Genomic DNA, 26,993 nt, shown 5'->3' with positions numbered 1-26,993 from the left:
AGGCACTGGCTGCTACTCGCGATGAGAATTGAGAAGAAACTGCAGAATATCCAGTGCCGTAGGCATTCCCTTTCTAGGTTTCCCTGGAGTGCCTAAGTATTTGTGCAGTGCTGCAGAACCAGGTTTCTTTTTTGCATTTTATTAAGACCACTTTAGCAGGGCTCCCCCATTAAACGTATGCTCCGTTTCCGATCCGGGTCTCTAGTTCCCAACTAGGCTGACGTGATAGCCCCTCTTTGGCCTTGCATTTTAGCCCACTTTTTGTACCAGTAGAGGGTATTTATTTCAAAAAATTACCTGCATGTTTAAGAATTGGAAAGTAATTTGCGATTGCTTCCCAATAAGCAAACTATTCTATTAAAACTATTCCACTTGGGAAAGTTTAAACACTGCATTTCCCTTTATTTGTGTGTGTGTGTGTGTATATATATATATATATAAAGAATGTATTGGAATTCTGGTACGAGTTCCTATGGCTGAGCCACTGAGTCACACACTGTTACTTTCTCTCTCTCTTTCATTTGAATTACACATATAGCTAAAATTTTTACTACTGAACATTGTAAATTGTATTTTTTTCGCAGCAAATAAACAGTCTTGAGTTGTTAGTGTTTAGTTTTATTATTTTCTCAGTTCCGACAAGTCAAAATTAATTGGTGGCACATTTTTACTTCATTAAAGTTTTTTTTAGGGGAAAAAAATAATAACAAAAAAAAGTATATTGATCCATAAAGGTTCACTACCCTGACCTAGAAAAGAAAACTCTTTCTGAGCTTTATGCATATTTTTTTGATATTTTAACTTAATTTTCATTCAACAGAGAAGCAAAGTTATTAAATAAAATTCAAAATTTTGGACCAAAGTTATCAAAGTTTTGATTTGGCCGAAGAACCGAGTACCCATATGGTACTCTGGCACTGCACAAGTGATGAAAGAAAAAAAAAAAAAACACTCGTGATATCTAAAGAGATCACTCCATTTTAAACAATAAGTTTTTATACCCTTTCTAATTTAAAAGTCACTTAACATGGAACATTTTTTTTTTTTTTTTTACTGAGGGGTGAAAAACCAAAAAATTCATTTTTGTATCAAAAAAATGCCAATTTTGTATCAGAAAGATCAGTATTGTATCGCGTAAACTCACAGCTTTTAACAGAATCTTTTTACTTTGTATAACATCACTATACAATCTGAAGCTAATAAAAAACATAAATGTAGCAAAAAATACATAAATAACTTTTAAAACCCAATTTGGTAGCTGAATTGTCTATTAAAAAATGTGTGAGACAAAACTTTTAGTAAGTGTACGATAAATGCTAACACAAACACGTACTGAATTATCTTAAATTAGTTGTTTCACAGTTTTTATTACAAATATTTGTATTATTATCAGATGACAAAGACAACAACTAGCGTTGAAATTAAAAAAAAAAAAGCGCCCGAAATGTATTTATCAGGTACTCAAAACTTCAGAGCCGGCTCTAGTAGTTCTGCCGCCCTAGGCGATATTGACAAGTGCCCCCCCCCATGAAAGAGTAATAATAATAATATAAAATAATATATTAAAAAAATAAAAATGACAGTAAACTGCTTAAAGTTAAAAGTAAGTTTCTACTTGAATTCCAAACTGGACCGCATAGCATATCCAAGTACTGGTACACTTTAAATTATATTTTTAAAATGCAACTAGTACATTGAAACAGATATTAATATTTTCAGAAGTCTTTTTTTCACGCAATGTACCACCTCTTAAATTAAATTTAATTTCTAGTTAAATTATCATATCCAAGCTTAGTTAAATTATCATAAACTAGCATATCCAAGCACTGGGTACACACTCTTAACTTTTTTTTGCCTTGAAGCAGTGAATCACACACATGCTGAAACAGATATTCCTACTTTAAAAAAATGCTTAAATTTCAAAATGTGCCGCCCTAGGTGGTCGCCTACCCCAAGAGCCGGGCCTGCAAAACTTAGTGCATTTTATTTAACAACATGCAATGTCCATGTGTAACTTATGATTAGTTTCAGTTTAACCCAGTACCAGAGGTACTTCTTTTACAAACATTAGTGATGGCCTAAAAGTAATGTGTTAATGTGTAAAACAAAATATATCATGTGAAAATTTTAAAGGAAATTGATGCATGCATACCAGAAGTTATATTAGGATGTATCAGACATTGATAATTGGCTCAGATTTTCCACCCCTGCTTATGGGAAAACTGTTTCTCACTTTCTTGTAGACTACAACCCAGAAGCAAATTTTTTTTTTCAGCAGTCTACGACGTGAATTAAAAGTAAAAAAAGTGTTAGCAAGATAACTTATACAATCAACCTGATGTCAGTTTAAGTCGGCACCAAAAACTGCTCAAAAGTAAGATGCTAATACAAACACTTGCAGCTTGTGGATTATGTCCTGGAAGATATGGTACAAATCATCTTTAGCTGAAATTTATGAACTCCTTTTCTTTAACCTGACCAAAACTTTTATCTACACACTGTATATTGGGTTTCATACTAGCCGATAGTCAGGGCCTAATTACCGCACAGGTCAACTGGGCCTGGTGCCACATTTTTTTTTTTAAATTCTGCATAGCATCAAGAAATCATACTTTCAAGAAAATAATAAAAGATTAATTTATTAATTACAAAAAACTTGATTAATACTTTATTAGTGTTTCTCTTAGTTGGTTTCGTATGAGTAGGAAAGCTTTATTTCTTGAGAGTTTCATGCAAAGTGAAATATAGTTACCAGTTTTTTTCTCCAAAAATAAACTGGCTAATGAAGCTAAAAAGATTCTGAAAAAGGAATTGCTTGGTAAATTTCCTACTTTTTTTTCTGAATATATGTCTCTAAGAGAGGAGTGAGAGGCTCTTTCCTATTTAATTGTGTTATAAAAGTATTAAGTTGTGAAATGAATGGGGAAAAAAAGCAGCGGCTGCCCTAGGCTTGTGCAAACAGCAGCTGCACTGGGCCTCGAGGTCCTATAGACTCCACACCGAAAAATTCCAACATTATTTTCCACCGACTTAAAGTGGTAAAATAGAGAAAGGGTCTCCAAATTATTGTGGGCCTTTGGCTTCACTTTTAGTTAGTCAGGCCTTGTAGATTGGAGACATTTTATTTTAATATGGTGAACAACATACGCCAATGACTTTGAGACAATGGTTAAAATATTTTCCATTTCAATATTCTGTTAATTGCATAGCATAATATGGGGGTAAATTAGAAATTGAAATCAAATTATAAATAATATACTTCTTGATTTAAATGCAGAAAAAGAAAAATCAAATATATGGAAAAGATAAGGCAATTTATTTCATCTTTAACAAATACAACTATGATTCAATTCTCATAATTACATATAAACTGAGCACATAAAATTTGAATAATAACAGAAGACAACATACATACAATCTAGCAAAATCCTGTTGTGCTGCCAAAGAGCAGGTTCACACACCATTAGCTATAGTCATAACAATTGTGCATGACTGGCAGCTAATTAGCAAAATGGGTTAGCACTTGTTAGTGCTTTGGCTCTAATAAAATGGTAAAATGTGTAAAGCTCAGTATTAAAATCAACTCTCCTGACACAACTTTAAAACATGTCATTCCAATGGGACAGTAAAATTCATTAGAAGCAATTATGAACACATTACGCATCAGTGGTGCCCAACTTTTTCTTTACCAGAGGCCCACATCAAGATGATTCAAGTTGGACAGAACAGAACTCATATAAAATAAAAAGTATTTGAAATTTTCCTAGGTAACATGGAAAAAGAAAAAAAAATAATAAACCAAGAATTGCTTTTATTGCACATTGCTTAATTTATTAATGCAAAATTTGCATCTGTTTCTCAGAAATCAATTTGATTTCCAAATTTTTGACTGGTTTTCGATATGTAGCGTTGAATAGAACAACAGGTCCCACGGTTCAGCTTTGCTGGCCAAGGTTTGTAGGTTGGGTACCACTGACTTACATTAAAATAATTATGTAACTTATAAACCTTCAACATAAAGGAAATAACAAGGTTAATACTATTTTGAATGACCTAAAAATATATTAAAATGCTTTTAAGGAAAAAGAGAGAGAGAGCCAAAGCAAAGACTTAGAACAAGGAGGGGAAGACAAGCTATCAATTAATAGTTAAGTTAAAACATACTTGAGCATCAGCATTTAAAGCTCTTAGCTTTCCATGTAAAGCAAATGACTTTGATAAAATTTAGTGCAGATTTTACAAGAAGCCATATAAAGAATAGCATTTTTTTTTGAAGCTGAAGAAAATAAAATTTTCTAGTTTAAGGGCAGGAAATGATTGCTTAAAATAAGGAAACTGAAGGGGAAAGTAAGTAGAATGTCATGCAAATTAGTTCAGAATTAACAAGTGGCATGCATTAAAACTCACAGAGATATGAAAATTATTTAAAAAAAATATAACATAGATAAATATTCAGTTAGTATTTAACAATTTTCAACATAAAAGTCAAAATAAATTAGAACATGAACCTTTCATAATATTAAAATATTAATAAAAAATAAAGAAGATTAATTTTATTACAAACACTACATCTGTTTTAGAAATGGATTAACAAGTGGAAAAAGGAAGAATCCTCAACTGTTTAATCATTACATTTAAAAAGTTAATCACCATTTTCTGACTTTTTCATAGTTCGAAATTTCATGAGAGTAAGAAATGCAGACTTCTTTATTATTATTTTTGTTTTGTAAAAAAGTTTTTTTTTTCGTCTTTAAAATCGCATCACCAATGGGCTACAATGAAAATAAGCAGTTTTCAAAACATTAATATGCACAAAATATAAATCTATGTCTTGCCTGGGAAAATTTGAACTAACATTTGCAATGCAGTGCAATGCAATGAAAATATTCTATATTGTTTTACAATTTGAATCTAAATTTAAAAAAAAACAGAAAAGCCAAGTTTTATAAATGTAATTATTTAAAACAGGAGCAACAAAGTCTGGTATAAGAATGAAGTCTTTCTATTTTTATTTGAATCACCTGACTTGTGCATTACAAGAGAGAGAAGAGTGGTTTTTCTCAACTTCAAAAGTTTGAAGTTAATGTCGAAAAAAAAAAAAAAACTAAACTGCTTTGGATTTACATTCTGTGTAATAATTAACGTTTTTTGCTTAAAATGGTGTTTCATCATTAAAATTATTTTTGAAAAGTATCACTCTTTACTTTACTATTTCAGCTTGTTTAAAAACATTACATCCAAATGCAAAAAAAAAAAAAGAAAAATAAAATTCTTGAAGGATTTGAGCAACTGATAGCAGTAACCCTAATTTAAATTCATAAGAAGTATACCAAACAAAAACAAGGTTAAAACTAAGCTTAAATGTTACAATATGAAACAATATACAGTAACACCCATCCTCTCAAGTGCAGACACTCCTCTTATACGGACAATTTTTAATTCCCCGATTCCAAGGCGAATAACAATATGAAATCCCTGTCCTGCAGACACCCCTCTATTGTGGACAAAAAAAATTGTCCCATTAGTGTCCGCATTTGAGGGGTTTTACTGTATTTCATACAATAACATAACTAAGTTGAACATAAAAGAAAATAATTTTATTCGCTGGCAACTTATTAAAGAGAATAAATATAATTTGAACCTTGATTAAAGGTTTTAAAATTTTTTAATGTAAACTTGAGAAATTTAGTCACAAGCCTATTTTCAAAAATGTTCACAGTTGTCTCTAATAGAACTCAATTCAGTTTTATTAAAGTTAGTAAATTTAATTATATTTATGTCAACATATTAAACATATTGGCAAACACTACATATTTTTTATTTTTATAACCTTTATATACATATCTTTTGAAGTAAGGAATACATTTTCCTGTCAAATTCATAATTAATCAGTTTAAAAGGTTTTCCCAATACTAAAATCTCAACTTACTCTTTACATATTTAGCTTAAAAAATGTACAAGGTATTAAGACACCATTGTATTAAATGTAAAAACATCAGAATTGAATTTTTTTTTTTTTTTTGAAGTGCCAAATTTGATGCTTAGGCAGAATTGTAATACAGTAAATCAAGCTTAAGCATAGAAATTTGAGTAATAATGCATTTTTGATATGATTATGCAATTTCTGAAAATAAATGATTTTTCCAGAACACAACAAAAATCACGTTAGAAGTTCCAACACACATTTTTAAGAACAAAAATACTATAATAAAAGATTTATACAGGCTTGGAATTTATTTACAAGATATAATGAACTTCATGAAATATAAAATTGTTTGATCGTTCATTAAGCAATAAATGAGCAAATTAGAACTAATTACATTTTCTCAAAAGGTAGACAAATTTAATTAACAAAAACAGTTCCCTCAGTTGAATTATGTAAAATGTTGGGATGAATATATTAAGATGCTTTGTGATAAAAATATATTACAGCTTACATCCACTTTTCAAATATTTTGTTAACAATTAAAAACTACTTATCAAAATACAACTTGAAAATTTATACTTTACCAGCTAATCAACATAATCCTGCAACTATTAGGATTTAGAAGCACCAACAAAAAGCAATTGCAACATGCAATACTTCAAACATGGTTTGCTTCAGGAATACTGCATTTTATTTAAACCAACTATTATGATAATGCATTTTATCAAAGTGCACAGAGTCTCTACACAAAATATATGCAAATATACATAAGAGTTAACAAATCTGAAATTTTCATTTACATAATGATTGTAAAAATATAGTTAAACAAGCCTTAACAACATAATATTGGCAGCATTTTGTTTCATAGCCATTGGTGTTGCGCTGCGCAGCCTTTTTTTAACGGCAGGAAACAATGGAACAGAATATTTATGGTTAGAGTAATCGACAGTGCTTCCTCTTTTTTGGTTTGGGCTGTGGACAAAGAACAGCACGGATTGCTTCATCGAACACATTTTTTAGGCCTTTCTGGGTAAGAGCTGAACATTCAAGATATTTTACGGCACCAATTTCTTTGGCCATTGCTAGTCCTTGAGGGTAAGTGATAGGTGCAAGTTTTCTTTCTTTTAATTTTTCTATAGTTTCTTTGTCTTCCCTTAAATCCAACTTGGTCCCAACAAGGATTATTGGTGTGTTAGGGCAATGATGACTAACTTCAGGATACCACTGAAACAGTAAAGTACGCATGAGAAATAAAGCAACAAAAGGAACTGCTTATACAATTTCTACCATATAATATTTTCTACAATGCATGTTTCTTTTATTTTGTAAATTTCAAGAAAAATGCAAATCATATTCAAGCAAATTTGAAAGTTTTTTTTTTTTTTTTTTTTTTTTTTTTTTAAAGAGAATGCTTAATTAGGATGTTTTATAATCCCCACAAGCTATAGTGAACCTGGGATATAACGATCCCCTGGTTGTAGCAAACCTTTTAAATGGTTCCAACTGAAGCCCCATGTCGTTCATGTATTTTCAAAAACTTGTAACAATCACTAAATGCTAGAGACTTGGCTATAGCAATCCAGAAATTTCCAAAAATTTCAGCTTTTTTTTTGCACTTGTTCAGTTTGGGTTCATACCCTTCAGGGAGAAAAAATTCAAGCTCTTTCCAAGGAATTTTTTTTTTTTCTCAAGGCAGTATCATAAATTTGTACTAAAAACATTGTTTGCAGATCTCTTTTCCGAAAGCAGAGTACTTGACGATGTTCTGTAACGTTAAATCATTTGACCAAAATTGTTATGCAAGTACTTCAAGCATTGTATACACAAGCAATCAACGTGATCTCTTCCTCAAATCGGGAGCTGCAAATCAAAATGGTTTCACACAGTAGGTTTAAAACTTCACTGTTGCTGTGCATTTCTGTGGAACTTAAACCAATTGAGATTTTCCAAAAATATTATATATGCTTTCTAAAATTGATAGAAAGAGCAAAGATACCAAATTGCATAAAAATTCAAAGCTAGGTGTCAAACCACGTTTTTTTGGTTAATTTTACATGGCATGAAGGAGCAATTAAAATAATGTTAATAAATAAATTACTAAAATAATAAATAAAATGAGTCGAGTTAAGGAAGCAAATAATAAAACACTTCAAAACTTCTTAAATAATTGAACTATTTTCAGATGCAAAAGAATTAAAATCTCAAACAAGACATGCAATTTTCAGCGATGGACATGTTTCAATGTTGGCATGTTTCCAAATCATTCGTTTATGGAGGAAATTGCAGTGGATGAAGATCGATTGGAAAAATAAGGAAAAGGGGAACTAAAATCATTAGGAAAATCAGAGTCTTTTCAGATTTAGAATATGAAATTTCTGCAAAAAATCAGCAGAAACTGCTAATTTTCTGTAAATATCTTCCAACTCAAGATAGAATTTTGCACAAACTCATTTCTCGAAGTTCAAAACAAATCTAAAGTTCCTGCAGAGGACTTATCGTATGCAACATTTTTCGCGAGCTTTTCGCCAAATTGTCGTAATATCCGAGAGTTTTAAATTTTCTTCTAATTTAAAGAAATCTGCAAAATTTTACCTTGAGTTGGAAGATATTTGCAGAAAATCTGTAGTTTCTGCAGAAATTTCACATAAATATGTAGAATTTCGGCAGAAAATTTGTCAGAGTTTTCCTCTCACATTTGAACAGAAATGTTCTGCAGCTCATGCATCTATTCTGCGATGTTCGTCCTACATTTAGTAGTATTCTGCTTTGGGGATTCATTTAATGCAAACATATAAATACGCAATAACGCAAAATATAATGGAAAAAAAATTGCATTTTCTGTACGTTATAACGAACTTCTACTGCAGTAATTTTGAACATTTGAAGTAAAAGGTGACATCAGAGATAGGGAAGTAAAGGCATGAATAACCAATACACAATCACCTCTATTACATACCTTAATTATTTTAGTAGACATGAAGAAAATGATGAACTTATAAATTCAACTTTTGAAAATTATATAATTTGACTTTATCTTTAAAATACAAACAATAAGGTGCTCAATTGCTTAAATTTAAATTTTTCTAAAAAATCTGTAACAGCCAAAAATCAGCTAATAACACTAGTCAACACCAAAAATGCATCTGGCTCAAAATAGCTATTTCCGAAGTGTTTTGCCTTGCTAAACACTAAAATCACCATTAAAAGTTGAGATTAGCTCTAGTTTTCAAGATACAGAGCCAACCAGGGTTGTGAAATCTCACTAATGCTCTTTCTTCCTGGCAGATAGAAACATCCCCCAGGGGACTGATCGTCTTCTAAACTTCGACCCCTGGTTGGGATAGAAAATATCACTACATAGAACCGAAATGGACTTCAAAAAACTTAAATTCAGGGAAGAGAAATGCCCAAAATCAGATCCTGCTTCCACCCATGCTCATGCTGCTGGGAATAATCAAGTGTTTTGTGAAAGTTATGAACAAAGACAATTTTCCAATACCTTAAGTGGAAATTTCCAAGATATATTGAAGCTAAGGTTAAGGAGAGAATTTTTAGCGCCCTTCAAATACGCGCAGTTATGAAATAAAATTTTTGAAATTTTTTTAAAAAAAATGTGAGGAGAGAAAAAAAAACACACAGGAAGCCTTTAAGGGTGTATTACAAGTATTTATAAGCAGCAGAGAAGACGAGAACAAAAAACAATTGGTCAAGCAATCCCTACAGAAGTTATGTGACCATTGATAAATGGTGTGTCGCTGAGACTATTTTGTTCACTTCTTCCAGGATATTTGGTTTAAAAACTAAAGCTATGAGCAGTGAGCATTAGGATAGGTTTTGCCAAGCTATCTTTACAATGGAAAGCAGATATCAGGGTCATTGGGCAAAGTTAATGCTCACCAAACGCTGCTGAACTATAACAAGAGATTGTCTTTCTTTGACGTACAAAAAGCAATCGAAAATGAAACTTTTAGCCAAACAGCAATAAGCCAAAAGCAACCACTACTTTCCAAAAATAAGTATTGTTTGGGATTTTTTTTCCTATTTAACATTACCTTTAAATCAATGTGTGGTTGCTGTGCACAATTCTTCAGTGAGCTTTTATGTATCTTGAACACAAGAGCTAATTAAAAAAATTCCACTAGCATATTCGTTTTCCTCAACCCAAAATTAGTAGGAATTAACTATTTCAAACCAGGATGCTTACAAAAATAAGTATATGATTAAACAAAACGAAAGTAATAAATTTTAGTATTGGGTGAGTGCAAAAGTTCGTGCGGAGTTGCAATAGATGGCGTTAGAACGGGCGTAATGTGTTGTCATTAATACCACTATCTACGTAAGTCAGATCGTTGGAAAGGTGACATGTGCAGCTTTCATTCCAATCAAAATAATTTGTGCAGATACAAACTGCTTCGAGAAAGATTACTTTTAAAATGACCGTTGATAAAGTGCATTTACGGCATGTTATGCTTTATGAGTTTCAGAAGGGAATAAACAATGCAGCAGCCGTAAAAAACATTCAAGACGTTTATCAAGATCAAGCACCAGCTAAACGAACTGTGGAAAAATGGTTCGCAAAATTTCGTTGCGGAGATTTTAAGCTAGAAGACGAGCCACGCTCAGGTCGACCTTCCGACATTGATGACGACGTTTTGCGTTCTTTAGTTCAGAATACTCCGCGAATTTCAACAGAGGAAATTGCTACAGCACTTAACGTTGACCGATCAACCGCTTTTTGGCGTTTAAAAAAAATTGGATTTGATTTAAAGCTCGATATATGGGTGCCCCATTTGTTGACCGAGAGCAACAAAATCCAGCGAATTTCTGCTGCCGTATCTTTACTCGGGCGGCTCAAAAACGAGCGGTTTTTGGATCGATTAGTGATGGGCGATGAAAAATGGGTCCTGTACAACAACGTTCAGCGCAAACGCACATGGAAACAGGCAGGTGAACATGGTGACGCAATGGCAAAGGCCAGTTTGCACCCGATGAAGGTGATGCTCTGTGTTTGGTGGGATTGCAAGGGTATAATTTATTTTGAGTTTCTCCCCGCCGGCCAAACGATTGATTCGGGCAAGTACTGTCGTCAATTAACTAATCTGAACTGAGAAATCAAACAGAAATGTCCGAGTTTGTCAAATCGCAAAGGCGTAGGAGTCATTCCATTTCAAATCAGGCAGGCAGGTATGAAAAGTGTCATATGACCATCACCGATTTTTTTGAAAAAAATACAGTAGTTACAACTAAGGGACATATGAAATATCCCAAAAGGATTTTGCAAGAAAATTTTTTTTTCTTTAGTTACAGCCTATTAAAATTCTGTACAAAATCCGCCATTTTGGAAAAAAACGGCAAAACACTCCATTTCAAATGGACATTACTTCAAAAGTATTTAACCTATTTGAATAATTCTTTTTTCTAAAAATAAATAAGGACCCATATATCCTATAGACATCGTTTTTGAAAGTTTAGTTAGGTTTTTTGATAAAGAAAAAAAATTATTTTTGTCGCGAAAAAACTGCATTTTTACCGATTTTATGATTTTTTTTCTCCATGAAAAAAAAGTTTTTTTTTACTAAACGGAGATGGCAGTCTAAAGCCCTTATATGATAGTTTCATAACATATTTTATTATAATTCTTGGATGCATACAGCCTCGGAAATAAAATTTGAAATTTTGAAAATTTTCAAAAATTAGCGATTTTTGAAGTGATTTTACTCAAAAAACCCATTTTTTAAAAATCTAAAAATTGGCTCACTTGAACCCCATATACAGTGAAATCCCGTTACAACGAATACCGATACAACGAAATATCCGTTACAACGAACAAAACGTTCGGTCCCGTTTAAAACCCCATTAAGATAATGTAAAAAAAATCTCGTTATAGCGAAAAGAATTTTTACAAAAATCCGTTACAACGAAAGGTTTTTCTTGGCATCAGTTTGAATATTTTTCATTTAATGCTGTTTTTGGAAATAAAAAAACAACTTTCGTTAGTCGTAACGTGAAAACTCCGTTTGTACTTCTGAAACAGAGCCATTCAAGGTGGAAATCCACTCATGCTGAAACGTAAGCCAAACAAAAGCCAGTGTCTAGCCATGCGCTATTGTATGGTACCCCACGAATTTGTCAGGGGGGAATCCGCAAGATTTCAACTTTCTTGTGGCCAGTGACTCACGCATTCAGTCTGTAAGGTGCGAAGAGAGAAATCGGACAAAGTGGCTCCTGATTCGTCAGCGCGATGAGAAGACAAGCATACGTCATTCTTATTGCCAACGGGTGGTCTAGTTTAGAATCACTAAAATTCTGACCAAGGGTCACGGAGTGTTTTTTTGGTGAAAATGGCGACTCTCAAAAGAAAGCAGTTTTCTCTTAAAGAAAAGATGGCTATTATCATAGAAGTGGATAATGGATTAAAGAAATCGGAGGCAGCGAAAAAGTAGGGCATATCCCCGTCAACTTTATCTACGTTTTTAAAAGAGCGAAAGAAAATTGAAGCACAATTGCAATCATCGTTGCTTGGACCGAGTCGGAAGCGAATGCGGCCAGCTCGATTTCAAGATGTTGACTCTGCTGTGTTTCAGTGGTTCCTGGATGCGCAACATTCCCATCAACGGCCCACTGCTACGAGAGAAAGCTTGCCATTTTGCAGCAATGCTTGAAGTGGAAAATTTTCAAGGAAGCATTGGTTGGTTGAATCGCTTCAGAGACAGATATGGTGTAGTTGCGAAAGTAATTTGCGGAGAAGCAAGTGATGCACCTGCCCAATCAATAAGTGAATGGAGGTCTGGCGAAATAGCCGCTTTAATAGAAAACTACAGTCCAGACAGTGTGTTCAATGCAGATGAAGCTGGTATCTTTTATCAGCTTGAGCCGCAAAAAACATTGACATTTAAAGCAGATAAATGTGTCGGCGGTAAATCTTCGAAGCAAAGATTAACAGCTCTCTTCTGCTGTAATGAATCAGGACAGAGAAACGAAAAATTTTAATCATCGGTAAGTCAGCAAAGCCTCGATGTTTTAAAAACTGTCATTCTTTACCTTGCGAATACAGGGCAAATAAGAAATCTTGGATGACGCAACGCCTTTTTAATGATTGGTTACTTAATTTTGACAAGGATATGAAAAAACAAAACAGAAAAGTACTCCTTCTTATCGATAATTGCACCGCCCACAATGATCTTCCTAATTTAGATTTTGTTCGTGTGGAGTACTTCCCGCCTAACTGCACCTCCGTTCTTCAACCACTTGATCAAGGCATTATCAGAGCTGTTAAGGCTCGCTACCGATCACTTTTGTTAAGGCACATTCTTTTGGGCATCGAAAATGACAGTGGAAGAAAGCCGAACGTCAAAGAAGCCATAGAGATGATTGCTGGATCGTGGAACGAAATTAGCGAAAATACAATTGTCAATTGTTGGCGTCATGCGCAGCTATGCGAGGGAGATGAGAATTCCGTAGAAGCTGACTAATCCGATTTAAAGGATCTATGGAGCTCTGTCAAGGCTCGTCCTTCTGTCCCCGATGATGTCCGACTGGACGATTTTATAACAGCAGATGATGGTTTAATGACCTGTGCCGAAATTACTGACCAGGAAATCATCGATTCCATTAAAAACTCTAAATTAAATGGTGAACTAAGTGAAGAAAGTGAGAATGAAGATACAGCGTGTGCTGACCCAAACGTCACCGCAACTCAGGCTATTGAATTCCTTTCAAAAGTAAAGCAATTTGTTTCGTCTCAGAGCGATGTACCCGACTCAATTTTTTCCCACATTCATAAACTGGAATCTTTTGTAGTGTCCTCTGGGACGAAATCTCTCGTGCAAAAAAAAATAACAGATTTTTTGTAAAGACAACCGATAAATAAAAGGTCAGTGTTAAAAAATATTTTACTCTTTGTTTTTTCAGAATAAATAATGTGTTTGATAAAATTTGCGATCGTTAGTTACGATAAATATTGCAGATTTAATTATATTAGAGTACAGAGTTGCAAAACTAACACTTTTACAAAAATAAAGAAAATTTTAAGTAAATTCCGTTACAACGAATATTTCGTTACAACGAAATATTTTGTCGGTCCCTCGGAGTTCGTTGTAACGGGATTTCACTGTAATGCTTAACAAGTGGGTAGACACCGCATCCCGTATTTTTTCCCATAAAATGTTTTATGATTTTTTGAAAGTGACCTTATTGCCCATGGCATGCATGTAAAATAAAAATGTCTAATAATTTCAGTAATTAAAATTCTGGTTATATTAATGCCTAATAACTACAATAAAGGTGCCCTTTATCAGAAACAACTAAAATCTTACTAACTTTTAATAATATATCAGCAACAAACCGCTGTTGATGACCTAGTCAATTCGTCTTTTTGTAAGACTCTGTGTGTAGCCTTTAGATAGAAGAACCTTTGGTGATTATATTAATGACTAATAGCTACGATAATGATGTACTTTATCAGTAACAGTAAAAATCTATATATTTTTTTCTTTTTTTTAAATAAATATTACTTTATTTTGTCTCCAAAGCTATGCATTCACCGTTACTTTCATATGCAGCAACGAATCATATTTTTTCTCTTTCAATTCTCTTTCTCTTCAACTCAATTACGCGACAGGGGAAACCATCAAAGGGAAGAACAATACAATGCATTTAAAACGATTAATTTTAATTTCGTGCTTTGGTTTGACATTGGCGAATGTTGTCACATAATTTTTGGATCCTACCTAGTATGATTACTTTTATACGTATGAATATGTATACTAAATTCATACCGCAAAACTCACTTGTAGTTTAAGAATTTAAAAAGCCCACTGTTTTATGAGAGAAATAATTAATTGTACATGGTTGTAAGTTGAGGTAACCAAACAGATCTCACCAAAGGTAGCTAGTATAGCCAGGGATCCAATTTCTAACAAAAGAAGGTCAGGATCCCTATACACTGTTAAAAATGGGTATTCAAAAATAATGAAAATTTACTCATTTTTGAATACTTTCATTACTCAATATAGCTCCGAATCAATAAAGTTCAATTTTGAGAAACACATGTACTCATTTCATGACTCGTATTTCTCGTATGTTTGTATTTGATGCCACATTTACTCATTTTTGAATCAATTGTATTAAAAAAAAAAAATGAATACATTCAGAGTTTCATTTTTGAATACATTTTTTTTAACAAGTCTTCAGAACTTATTTTAATGCTTAAGTGGCCTGAATTCGGTCAAAAATACAAAAATTTGAATGAAACAAATAAGAAAGTATGGGATCTCAGCTCCCATAACAATTAGGCGCTAATCAGCAGAAAAATATATTCATATAACGAAGTACAAAAAGACGAATTGACTGGGTCATCAGAAGCGGTTTGATACTGCTACATTATTAAAAGTCAGTAAAATTTTATTTGTTGCTGATAAAGTGCACCATTATTGTAGCTATTAGGCATTGATTTCATCAGATTTTCAGTGACTGAAATTATTAGAAATTTTTATTTTACATGCATGCCATGGGCGATAAGGTCACTTTCAAAAAATCATAAAACATTTTGTGGGAAAAAATACGGGATGCGGTGTCTACCCACTTGTTAAGCATTATATGGGGTTCAAATGAGCCCATTTTTAGATTTTTAAAAAATGGGTTTTTTGAGTAAAATCACTTCAAAAATCGCTAATTTTTGAAAATTTTTAAAATTTCAAATTTTATTTCCGAGGCTGTATGCATCCAAGGATTATAATAAAATATGTTATGAAACTATCATATAAGGGCTTTAGACTGCCATCTCCGTTTAGTAAAAAAAAACTTTTTTTTCATGGAGAAAAAAAATCATAAAATCGGTAAAAATGCAGTTTTTTCGCGACAAAAATGATTTTTTTTCTTTATCAAAAAACCTAACTAAACTTTTAAAAACGATGTCTGGAGGATATATGGGTCCTTATTTATTTTTAGAAAAAAGAATTATTCAAATAGGTTAAATACTTTTGAAATAATGTCCATTTGAAATGGAGTGTTTTGTCGGTTTTTTCCAAAATGGCGGATTTTGTGCAGAATTTTAATAGGCTATAACTGAAGAAAAAAAAATTTTCTTGCAAAATCCTTTTGGTATATTTCATATGTCCCTTAGTTGTAACTACTGTAATTTTTTCAAAAAAAATCGGTGATGGTCATGTGACAGACCCTGCCTGATCTGAAATGGAATGGCTCGTAGTCTTTCATCAAGATAACGCTAGACCACACGTTTCAAGACAGACGCTACACAAACTGAACAGCCTGAAATGGGATGTCCTAACTCATCCACCATATTCTCCTGATATCGCACCATCGGATTATCACTTATTCCGGTCATTGCAAAATCATTTAAATGGAAAAAAACTTGACTCTTTGAATGCCTTACAAAACGTCGTGTCTTCGTTCTTCAAATCTAAACCACACAGTTTTTATGATCGGGGCATCCGTATGCTGCCAGAACGTTGGAAGAAGATTATAGACAACGATGGAGAATATATCATTGATTGAATAAAGAGTTTTGCTTGCCTAATCACTGTATGACTTTCTTTCAAACTCCGCACGAACTTTTGCACTCACCCAATAATTAAAAAAAAAAAATAAAATAAAAAAAGCTAATCTGATGTAGCATGTGTTAAAATAATTTCCAATTGCCAAAAATATAGCAAATAAGAATAAATAAAAATGTACAAAACTTTCCATGTGTGAAAATAAATTTTTTGCAGTTTTCGCCCAAGGTCGAATGATAAACTAGGTGTTTGACTGATACTGAATATTCGGCGGGGGCACCAAATAGGCTGAATATTTGTTGCACCACTAGTAACGATTGTACAAGACCAAGAGTTCCAAGCAAAGCAAAATTAGTAAATATACATAAATAAAAGGAAAAAAATCAATGCAAAATTCTTAATTTTAAGAAATAAATCACTTGATGTATAATAAATATTAGCTCAAATAGCATACCTTTGCCCTGACATTTTCAAATGATGCTGGATTTACTAGTGAAAAGCAAATTAGAAATACATCCTAAAAATATAGAACAGAATTAGATAGAATGAATGCTTTATCCATTATTTTATACATTTATCATGAACAAAGTCTCTTATCCCTAATCCTCCAGAAAAGAGAATTTTAAATAAAAAGATACATTACAGTTGGAACAAAACAAAAAATTTACCCTACGTAAAAAAAAAGGAATTTAATAAAAATATATATTTAAATTTGAGAAAAATCAACTACATTCTCCTATTACAAAAGCTCCCGTTTCAGAACAGATAACAGTTCCTACCTACAAAGCCTGTTCTTGGTAATAATACAACCTTCCTTTCAATATAGAAAGATAGCCGTAAGTTCAGTCTGAAAAGTACTTTTTAAACTTGTGGTCTCTGAATGTGCACTAACAACATTATGGTCAATAGCTCAGTTTTTCAGTTGAGTTTAGCCTAGTACAATTTAATTTTTTATCGAATTTCAAAACTGTAGGTGCGATACATAGAGTAAGAAAGGGATTTCCAAACTCTATAGTACTACAGGATCTCTTGAAATCACATTACAAACAGACATCATCTCTTGTTTATATATGATTGAAAGTGCTGAATTTCTTATTGTCCTTTGGCAACAAAACACATATTTACTTCAGTTCTTGCTTAACATTCAGTTAAAAAAAAAACATAAACCATTAGCTAGACATATAGGCGGATTTAGGACTAAGTTCCTGGGGGGGGGGGGGGGGCAGAATTTTTTTTTTTTGGAGCAACATTTTTAATTGCCCTCCCCCCCTCTCCCATGTTTTTGTCTGTTTTCTGTGATGCAAAAGTCATTCTTTACTTTTTTATGTGTCGTTTTCATTACTGTGTGTAATCATGCTGTCCTTTTTAAATTGACCTTAAAAGAGAGGGAGCTGGTATTAAGAGAGTAACGCAGTGCTCCCTTTTAAGTGGGATATAGGATATCTCCAGTTTTAGGGGGCCCAGGGGTTACTCCCCCGGAGGAAATTATCTAAAATGGATATAAAATTCTGCATTTTGAAGTCTTATAAGGGTTAATTGGAAATAATAGGCAAATAATTTTTTTTTAAGTTTTACGCTTTAAAAGTGCTTTGTGATGCAAGTTAATACTTTGCAAGAAATGGTGCACAGATTTAGAGAATAGGTATTAAGAGAGTAACATACTGAACAGTTCTTAATTTATACACTTGATAAGAAATAAAATTGGAGCACACTTTGCTTAGGAGTTTCAAAGACTTGTCTAATTACTTTCAAGGTTTGGTTAGTTAGATTGGGTTTTTGGCTCAAGAGCCCTGGTAGGTTATACTGTGCTAATTCTTTTCAGGGATTTTAGAACCTATCAATAATTTGCACTTTCCAGTCTCTGAAATTGAGTAGTAGATTATACAGTTGTACAGTATTGTTCAAACTTTGTAAGAAATGGCTATTTTAAGTTTAAAAGAAAAAATAAACTTTAATTTCTTATTCAAAAAAGAAAAATCATGATTTTTTTTGTTATAATATTTTGGAAGATAGGTTGTTACTATATAAACTCCTCCCAAAACTGGGGGGCATTGTCCCCCCCCCATAAATCCACCCATGCTCTTCTGAACTATTCAAAAACGAAAAAATAATGATTTTTTTTAAAAACATTTTTGGAAGATGTGTTGTTACTACATGAAGTCCTTCCAAAACTGGGGGGGCATTGCCCCCCTCTGCCCCCCCCATAAATCCACCCATGGCTAGACATAAAGGTTTTTAATTAATCCGTACGAAATGCTAAGCATTTTGGAGACAAAAGTCTTTATGGACACTCTTCAACACAAAAGCAATGTTGTGTAAAAATTTCAAGTGAATCTATCGACTGCTTCTCGAGTTTAGTGGTAGCAAACATACGGAAATGGCATCAAATTTGTAGTTCAAAAAAATAATATTTTTTAAATAATAATTTTAAATTATGATTGCAAGAAGGATACTATAAATATGCCAAATAATTTGACCTATTTGTTTGGAGTCAGCTGTTAAGTTTTGGTCCCTTTATTTTAAGAAAGATTAACTTATTGAAAATGGTTCAAAGGAAGGCTATTAGGTTAGTTTTTGGACTTTGATTCAGATTATGATTACAAGCTTAAAAGACATACACGTTATAATTGAACATTAGAAAATCTGAAAGTTTTTTGCCCAACTAGTAATATCCATTTTATTGAGAGAAAAGTCAGTGGTATGTTTGTCTGAAGCATACCATCATCCATTATTTGAAATTTTAAGAAAAACATGAGTAATAAAATTTAAATAAAAATATTTCACCTAGTTTTTATTTTGTCATTTTTTAAACTCTTGGTGGGGGGGGGGGGGCAAGTTTTATAAGAATACCAATGTTTTATCACCAGATTACTTTAGGAACTGCATTCTCTTGGTTTATTTTGATAACTGGTTGTTTAAAGAAAAAGTCAATAGCATTTAATGGGACACACTTAGGCAGCCAGATCCACCCTCTAGGGAGGCGTTGGTCATAACTGACTTTACTAATAATGCATATAGACTACTGTCAAGGACTGATACAAGGGAAGGGCAATCACCCCATTCTTGAGGGACTCAAAGCCAATATTTTAATATTGAATTTAAGAAAAGGAATTTTAGTCGATCCTCGATGACGTTTTTGAAGGGGTTAGGCAACCCCCCTCCCAAGAATGTTTCGGAATTAAAAAAAAAAATGCAGTCCATTTTTTTTATAGCGTTGGGGAAATGCGTTAGGAATAATTATTTCCCAAAGAAATTTTTGAAATAGAAATTTCGAAAAACACAATTTTGATGATGATCTTTGATGATTCTAGGAGAATAGGGGATCAAGTTCCCCACCCCCTGAATGCTTTTCCTGCACTTTTTCATAATGAAGTTGAAAAAACACAATTTAAGACGACCTTTGATGATGATATAAGGATGGGGGGGGGGGGGTCGGACCAGGGCTCAATTCTGGAAATGTTTCAATGTTTCGGAATTAAAGATCCAAACATTCGTTCAACCTAAGAAAATCAATCAGAATATGTAGCAAAAGGCAAGTAAAAAAAGTCAATCTCCCCTCTCTTGAATAGTTTCTGGATCCGCCCTTGAATAAATATATTAAAATTGGTAATGTTAAAACCAAGATCTCTGCTGGGGTTGACCCCCCCCCCCTCTTCTCTTTAACTGATGGGACATTTAGTGGAACCATATTTTCAGACTAAAATGTTGATGAAAATAAAAAGAACTTTAATTTTTTCACTTCATAATGAAACTTAGCATTTTTTGAAATTGAGCAGTAATTCTAAAAGATCTGCTGGGCGATTCTCGAAAAAAATGTCCCGAGAGTAACACTAAGTTTTTAATTTTTTTCCAGGTAACCAAAGCCTTAAAAAATAAGGCTGTTGGGGAATAATACATGCTTTAATATACTGTCAAGGCATAGCAGTTAATCCCATATTTAATTAATAGTTTCTTGAAGAAAATAAAAAACTTAGCGTTACGCACAGGTCATGTATTCGAAAATTGCCCTGCTATTGTTTCTTTTCATTTAGTATTCATTATTTCCTAAAAAAGAAACGATAAAAAGCATGCTGAACAAAAATGCAAAACTATTTTTCTTACAAGTGTAGGTGTTGTTAAATGTGTTGTTAAATTCCAGTGTTTTTTTCTTCCTAACTTTAAAAAAACTGAATTTTGAAAACATAAAGATTGAAATTTTCGAAATTCCACCAATTACCTGAAAAATCAGATGAATGATAAGGCTTAATATGTATCGTCTCTAGCGAAGGAGAGATTTTAATAAAATCCAGATTTTATTAAAATGGAGGATGCAGATGGGCTAAATATCTGTGCCGATGACAGAACTTGGGATCATTGTATAAAGCTTTTCAAATCTCACTTTAACCTTGAAAATGGGGGAGGGGAGGAAATACAAAGTTACATCAAGTTATGCAAGCAGAAAATAATAAATACCCTTGCTCCAGACATATTTTTAAGGTCATGTGATTGAGATTAAATCCTAAATGGTTAATGAAAACTGTTAGAAATTTTCTTGTATGAAATATTTTGTTGATAAAATCAAGGTAATAAAAACAGTCCTTACAGTTTGTGGATATGATAATGGTCGCAATCTATCATAATCTTCTTGACCAGCTGTGTCCCATAAGCCAAGATTTATGGGTTTACCATCTACCATAACATTTGCTGAATAATTATCAAATCTAAATGCAAAATATGAACATATTATTATAAGATAATTTCCAGAAACATGTTTTAAGCAGTTGATTGGTAAAAGCACTAGAAATTTGGATTGAAAAAAGTTATAGCATTAAATAAGAACTTAATATGAAAAATAGTTTACTATCACACTGAGAACTTTTCATATACTTTCGGCACCTTACCGTCCAAAAAAAAAATAAATCATGAAGTGATCACTGAGAAAAAAGAAAGTATGCAAGAAAATGAAACTTATTGTATTGAATCAAGCTATGAATGAGATTTACAGTTAACTCGTTTATCGCGGTTAATTCGTTCCAGATTTCACCGTGATAACTGAATTTCCGGGAAGTAGGATTCTGTATTTATAAACTGAATATTTTCCTAATTAGAGGGCATAAAACATACTGGCGACAATTTAAATAGGTTTTTAACATAGTTAGAGCCCCCTAGATATGAAACAGCACCCTTATCCAACATAACATTTGTATTACTTAATATATTGCACAAAATATGAGAAAACAAGATATATTAGACGGAATCGATAATTATAAGGAAAAATAAAGTACACACATACACACATGCAGTTCATACACACTACTACTAACCTATGAAAATACCTCAACTTCAACTTGTTCAATAATGAATTAATTTCCAGTTAGTGACTGTATGTACCCCCTTTCTCCCTCTACATTTATCCTCATCAAAGGTATTACGCATACAGCTTAAAAAGCTAGCACGTTGTTGAACACCATTAGAGATGTATTTATCCCCTAGTAATAATACAGTGATTTATACTTTGCAGTTAGCGCTTAAGATTAAACTGAAATAAACTTTCTTCGGCGATTTTAAAACTCCACTCCCTCAACTAGTACAACTACAGTCCCTAAGAAGAGCTTACCTTACTTAAAAGACATAATTTGTAATTCTCTTGTAAGAAAAAAATTACACGAGAACATAAAAAAGGCTCATTGCTATAATTGAAAAAAAAAAAAAAAAAGACCGCGATGTAATGAAGCCGCGAAAGTCGAAGCGCAAAGTAGCGAGGGACGACTGTAATACACAAGATGCCCAAAATGACTACCCTCCCTGGCTATAGTGTTATAAAGCCAGTTACAAAACTGCTAGTGGAAGCAAATCTGTTGCTACTGGAGTACGGGAAGTCCTCATCTCAGTATTGCCTCAGCACGATATTCACTAGGGCTGGGAGATGTAGGAATTTCTACCTCGTGATGCATCGCCAACCTTACATCGCAATGTTCTGATTCATCATGATGTAAGTTTTTTTTTTTGTTTTTTTTAACTAAACTTGCTTGTTTAAGTTTTACAAAATATAAACAAGGTATAAAAATTAGGTATCATGCCAGATACGAATTAACAGATTTCAGCACCAGAAAGGAATTAGTTATATTACAAAGCAGTGCTAAAAGTGCAAGTTAATGAAAAATATGGAAGACAAGTTTTGAGATTACAATGAGCCTGTTTTTTCAATGCAAAAAATGTAAGTAAATGGACTTAAAGTCATAGATTCCATTCAAAAGCTCACATTCCTTAATTAAAAAAAGGTTTCTTGTAATCAGTGTGAGAGGGTGACTGCCCCGATTGACACTCAAAGAGGATTTCATAGCTTAATATAAAATTTGCATACTTAAATTCTGAAAACATCTACTAATTTCTCTTAAATTATATTTAATCCAACAAATTTGACAAAAATACAATGCCCAATATTGCAGGTAGAGAGGGAGGTTACATAGATTATTTAGGACAAATTTTGCATAAAATAGATTTGCAGTTTGTCTCCCAAACTTTTGCTATGCCACAAAAATAGAACTGAGTTGTTTTTAAAAATTATATGAATTTCATATTTATAAATACAAATGTGACGACCAGCAACAGGCTCTGGGCCCAGCTAGGCTGGTCCTAGTCAATTAATTAGTCCCCAATGAAGATCAATGGCCCTCTTAAAAATATCCACTCCCTTGCTCATTACCGCCTCTTCCGGTAAGCTATTCCAAGTGCCCACGACCCTGCTAAAGTAGTAGTTTTTCCTGATTTCCAAGTTAGCCTGAGATTTAAATAGCTTTAAAACAATGACCCCTTGTTCTGCTTTTCCCGCAAAAATTTAATCCATTTACATCTTTCATTTTGATAAATTTAAATAACTGAATCATGTCCCCTCTGACTCTCCTTTGCTCCAGGCTGTACATGTTAAGCCTATTAAGTCTGGTATCAATCTAAATCTGAGAGTCCCCTTACTAATTTAGTTACCCTTCTTTGAACCCTTTCCAATACAAAAATATCTTTCTTCAGATAAGGCGACCAAAACTGAACAGCATACTCCAAATGAGGTCTTACTAAACTCCTATATAAAGGCAGAAGAACTTTCTTAGATTTGTTTGAAATAGATCTATTGATGAACCCAAGCATTTTGTTGGCTTTGTTACTAGCAATACTGCACTGTTGACTAAACTTGAAGTCCTGATTTATAAAGACACCCAGATCCATAACATTTTCTGCCTGATTTATGACTGAACCCTGTAAACGATATCTCATACGCTTATTTCCATGACCTAAGTGTAGCACTTGACATTTCCCTACATTAACTGCCATACCCCATTTATCTGCCCACTTAGTAATATGATCTAAATCCTCTTGCAGCTGTTTTACTTGTTCTTCATTTTCGACAATCCTCATAACTTTTACATCGTCAGCAAAACAATTTATGCTTCCAGAAATATTTTCATTGATGTCATTCATAAATATAATAAACAAAAGAGGCCCTAAAACTGATCCCTGAGGAACCCCACTTAAAACATCACTCCAATTAGAATGATTTCCTCTCACAACTACTCTTTGCTTCCTACCAGTAAGCCAATTTCTAACCCAAAGTAAAGTTTTTCCTCCTATTCCAATGTCAGCTAACTTGCTGAGAAGAGCAACACTTACTCAACGTTTACTTAAAACATTTACAAAGTTTTTTTTGAGGGGGAGGGGGGAGGGTTGGTGACCCTACAAGTTACCAACCCGTGGGACATCTGTGCTAGGAACTCCACATCTTGCAACACCAAAATACATGTTGCATTTTTGTTGCTATTTTGTTCTTTAACTTTTACTTTTTTTCTCGCAAGTGACTATATGATAAACTTACTGATTCATCAACATATCATTCGTCTGTAAGTAACACATGTGCAATTCTTACATGTTTTGGGAGAAATGAAGGTCTAACTGTGAAAAATTTAAAGATTAAAATAGTAGCAATTCTGGACTGGTGTCAGCACATCGGAGCAGTTTCGATGCATCGGTTTAGAGAAAAATTCTAAACCGGTTTAACGATGTAGGATGTACACCGGTTTTTGGCAATGCATCGCCCAGCCTTAATATCCACATCCACAAAAGCACACAGTGACGTGCCAGATCATTGAAGAGGATAATTAGTCCGATATTCATTGACAATATCATCATGAAAGTGAAGTATTGAGAGTTGCTAGAGTATTACTTTGGCTCTAAAGCGGGCTGCCTTAACTGGTTCATACAGGGTGGAGCTGCTCCCCCCCCCCCCCCAAGTGATCTACTGACATTTTCACTTGGTTTGTAACAAGGTTTGGTGAGCTGTTGATTGCATTATTTGCAGAAAAATTCAAGGGCATGGGATAGAGTAGCTCCCCATACACTCCAGACCTAACTCCATGTAACTTCCTTCTCTTGGGATCAACGACAGAATCTTTAGGAAACTCTCCTGGTTCACTGGAATGCATGAAATAGTCTATCAGATGTGAGACTAATGTATTTGTTGGTCCCCCCCCCACACACACTCCAATAAGTTATACAGAGTTTCAGAACTTCATAACACCATTGTTGGGGACAGTAGACACTCCAAGCATCTTGTATATTAAATGTCATTCATATCTTTATTCAATAAAACAGATTTCATGTTCTTGCAGTTTGTCTTTTTTTTCACAACGACCTACTTTCTTTTATGCGTTTTGGATGAGACAAGTGAAATGTTAAAGTATGTTGTTAATTAAACAAACCAAATGCATATAAGATAAGAGAGTAATAATGACTAAATAAATTTCAATACTATAGAGTTTCAAAGATTTGAACCCAGCTGTTTTATTTTACATTAAGTGGTTACATATAAGAAAATATAAACATTTAATCACACTGCAACATATCACCATAAAATGTCTAACAAACTTTTAAAAATGAAATGAAGCTTAGAATATTAATTCAACATTTTTCTTTTGTATAAATTCTATGAAAAAACACAAGTGAATGACAAAATATTTTTTTTTCAAAATTTTATGCACTATTATTTAATTTTTCTAGATTTCAACTCCAATTTCTTGTTTAGTTCAGTGCAAATACAGTTTTAGAGACTCAGCAAATATATTAATTACATTCAATCTTCAACATAAACACATTCATGGCAATCAAAGAAGGAGGCAAGCAAATAAGCTCTCTCATATACCACAGAAAAGGAAGAAGATAGACCCATCAAAATTGCTTCATATAGTATGATAATGACATTTCAAAAAGGGAGATAATTTTTAGTAAGTTAAAGATCTTGTTTAGTACATATGTCCAAAAGTGGATTGATCAGTCCTGTCATTTAGGGGACTAGGAAATGGAAACTTGTTCTTTGCTCCTGGATTTTAGAATTGTTGAATCAGAATTACATTTTTTTTTTAAATATGAATCATTCAAATATCTAAAACAGACAGTCAACAAGTTTCTTTTAGCATGTGAAATCAAAATTTATAAACCTAAGAATCACTTGCTTGTTAATTTTGTTAATATTAACTTTAGACATATTTTGGATTAAAAAAAACTCAAGATTTTGATAATTATGTCAAAAACCTTGACATGGAGGTGAAAACCCAGGTTAAAATTGGATAACCAACTGTCAAAAACTTGCCAATCCTGAAAACATGCATAAAAAATACAGGGTGTCTGAAAAGTCCTCGAGACATTTAAAATATTTATAAAGAGCAACTAATTATCGTATGAATGTGCAGTTTGAACAAGAATATTTCGCAGGTTCACAAATATTTTTTTGTGTAGTCATTTGTGTAGCATTGTTAACATTTAGGTTCTGAAGGCACAAATTAAATTGTTCTGCAGTCCATGCTGGCTAGAACATGGGCATGAACTTGAGTACCATTTAGATATGGATAAAGCAACAAATGGTACAGCAGAAGTACTGCAGAAAAATTGCTTAATTTATGATTTGCCAAAAACAGTTTTTTTGCAGAACATTGTTGAAACAATGCCTTCATAACCTCCAACACATCTCTAAAATTGTATTTATTAACAGCAGAAAAGGAAATGTAAAATTTAATAATGAAAAACTGAAATCTAAGTATTTTACAGTTTAGTCAATCTTAATGCTGTAAAATACTGAATCATTTCTAATAATGAATTATTTTTTAATCAACTAAATGAGTGTTTAAAAACACACAATCAAGTAGAATCTAAGCAATAATTTTCTTACACTGTAGGTATATATTCTCCAGGAAATGCATTTGTGGGTATAGCTGATCAGCAAACATGTTTTACCAACAGCCCTATAAAAGAAAAGAAAAAATATAGCATTTTAAACAGTATTAAAATTTTCCAACTATAACATAATGGATTTAAAAAAAAAGTTTCTTGTGGCCATTAGGAAACTTCATTCTACATCGTTCATACGAAAAAAGTACTTGTTCCAGAATTAACAAAAGGTGCCACTCCCTTGAAGCGATCGACACCAATACAAATCTGCACTTGTTCCCATTGGCGTCCATTTGTACACCAATTTTTTGTTTGAATTGTTACATTACTTGGCTTCCTGATGTAGCGCCCCACTTGACAAGAAA

At 32.9% G+C, this 26,993-nt stretch overlaps 1 protein-coding gene across 1 annotated transcript in view; it reads right to left on the bottom strand.

Annotated features, from left to right (window-relative positions):
* Positions 1-3,304: 3,304 nt before the first annotated feature.
* Positions 3,305-26,993, bottom strand: part of LOC129227236 (ras-related C3 botulinum toxin substrate 1-like) — a 56,740-nt gene continuing 33,051 nt past the window's right edge. The window contains 5 exon segments of the mRNA XM_054861746.1: positions 3,305-7,150; positions 16,895-16,957; positions 21,023-21,140; positions 26,630-26,664; positions 26,666-26,702. Of these exon segments, the coding sequence (XP_054717721.1) occupies positions 6,860-7,150; positions 16,895-16,957; positions 21,023-21,140; positions 26,630-26,664; positions 26,666-26,702 (544 nt within the window). The 3' untranslated portion in view covers positions 3,305-6,859.

This window comes from Uloborus diversus, chromosome 8 (genome assembly GCF_026930045.1).
Source record: "Uloborus diversus isolate 005 chromosome 8, Udiv.v.3.1, whole genome shotgun sequence".
Classification (NCBI taxonomy): Eukaryota; Metazoa; Arthropoda; class Arachnida; order Araneae; family Uloboridae; genus Uloborus; species Uloborus diversus.
This window is presented reverse-complemented; position numbering and strand designations above follow the sequence as displayed.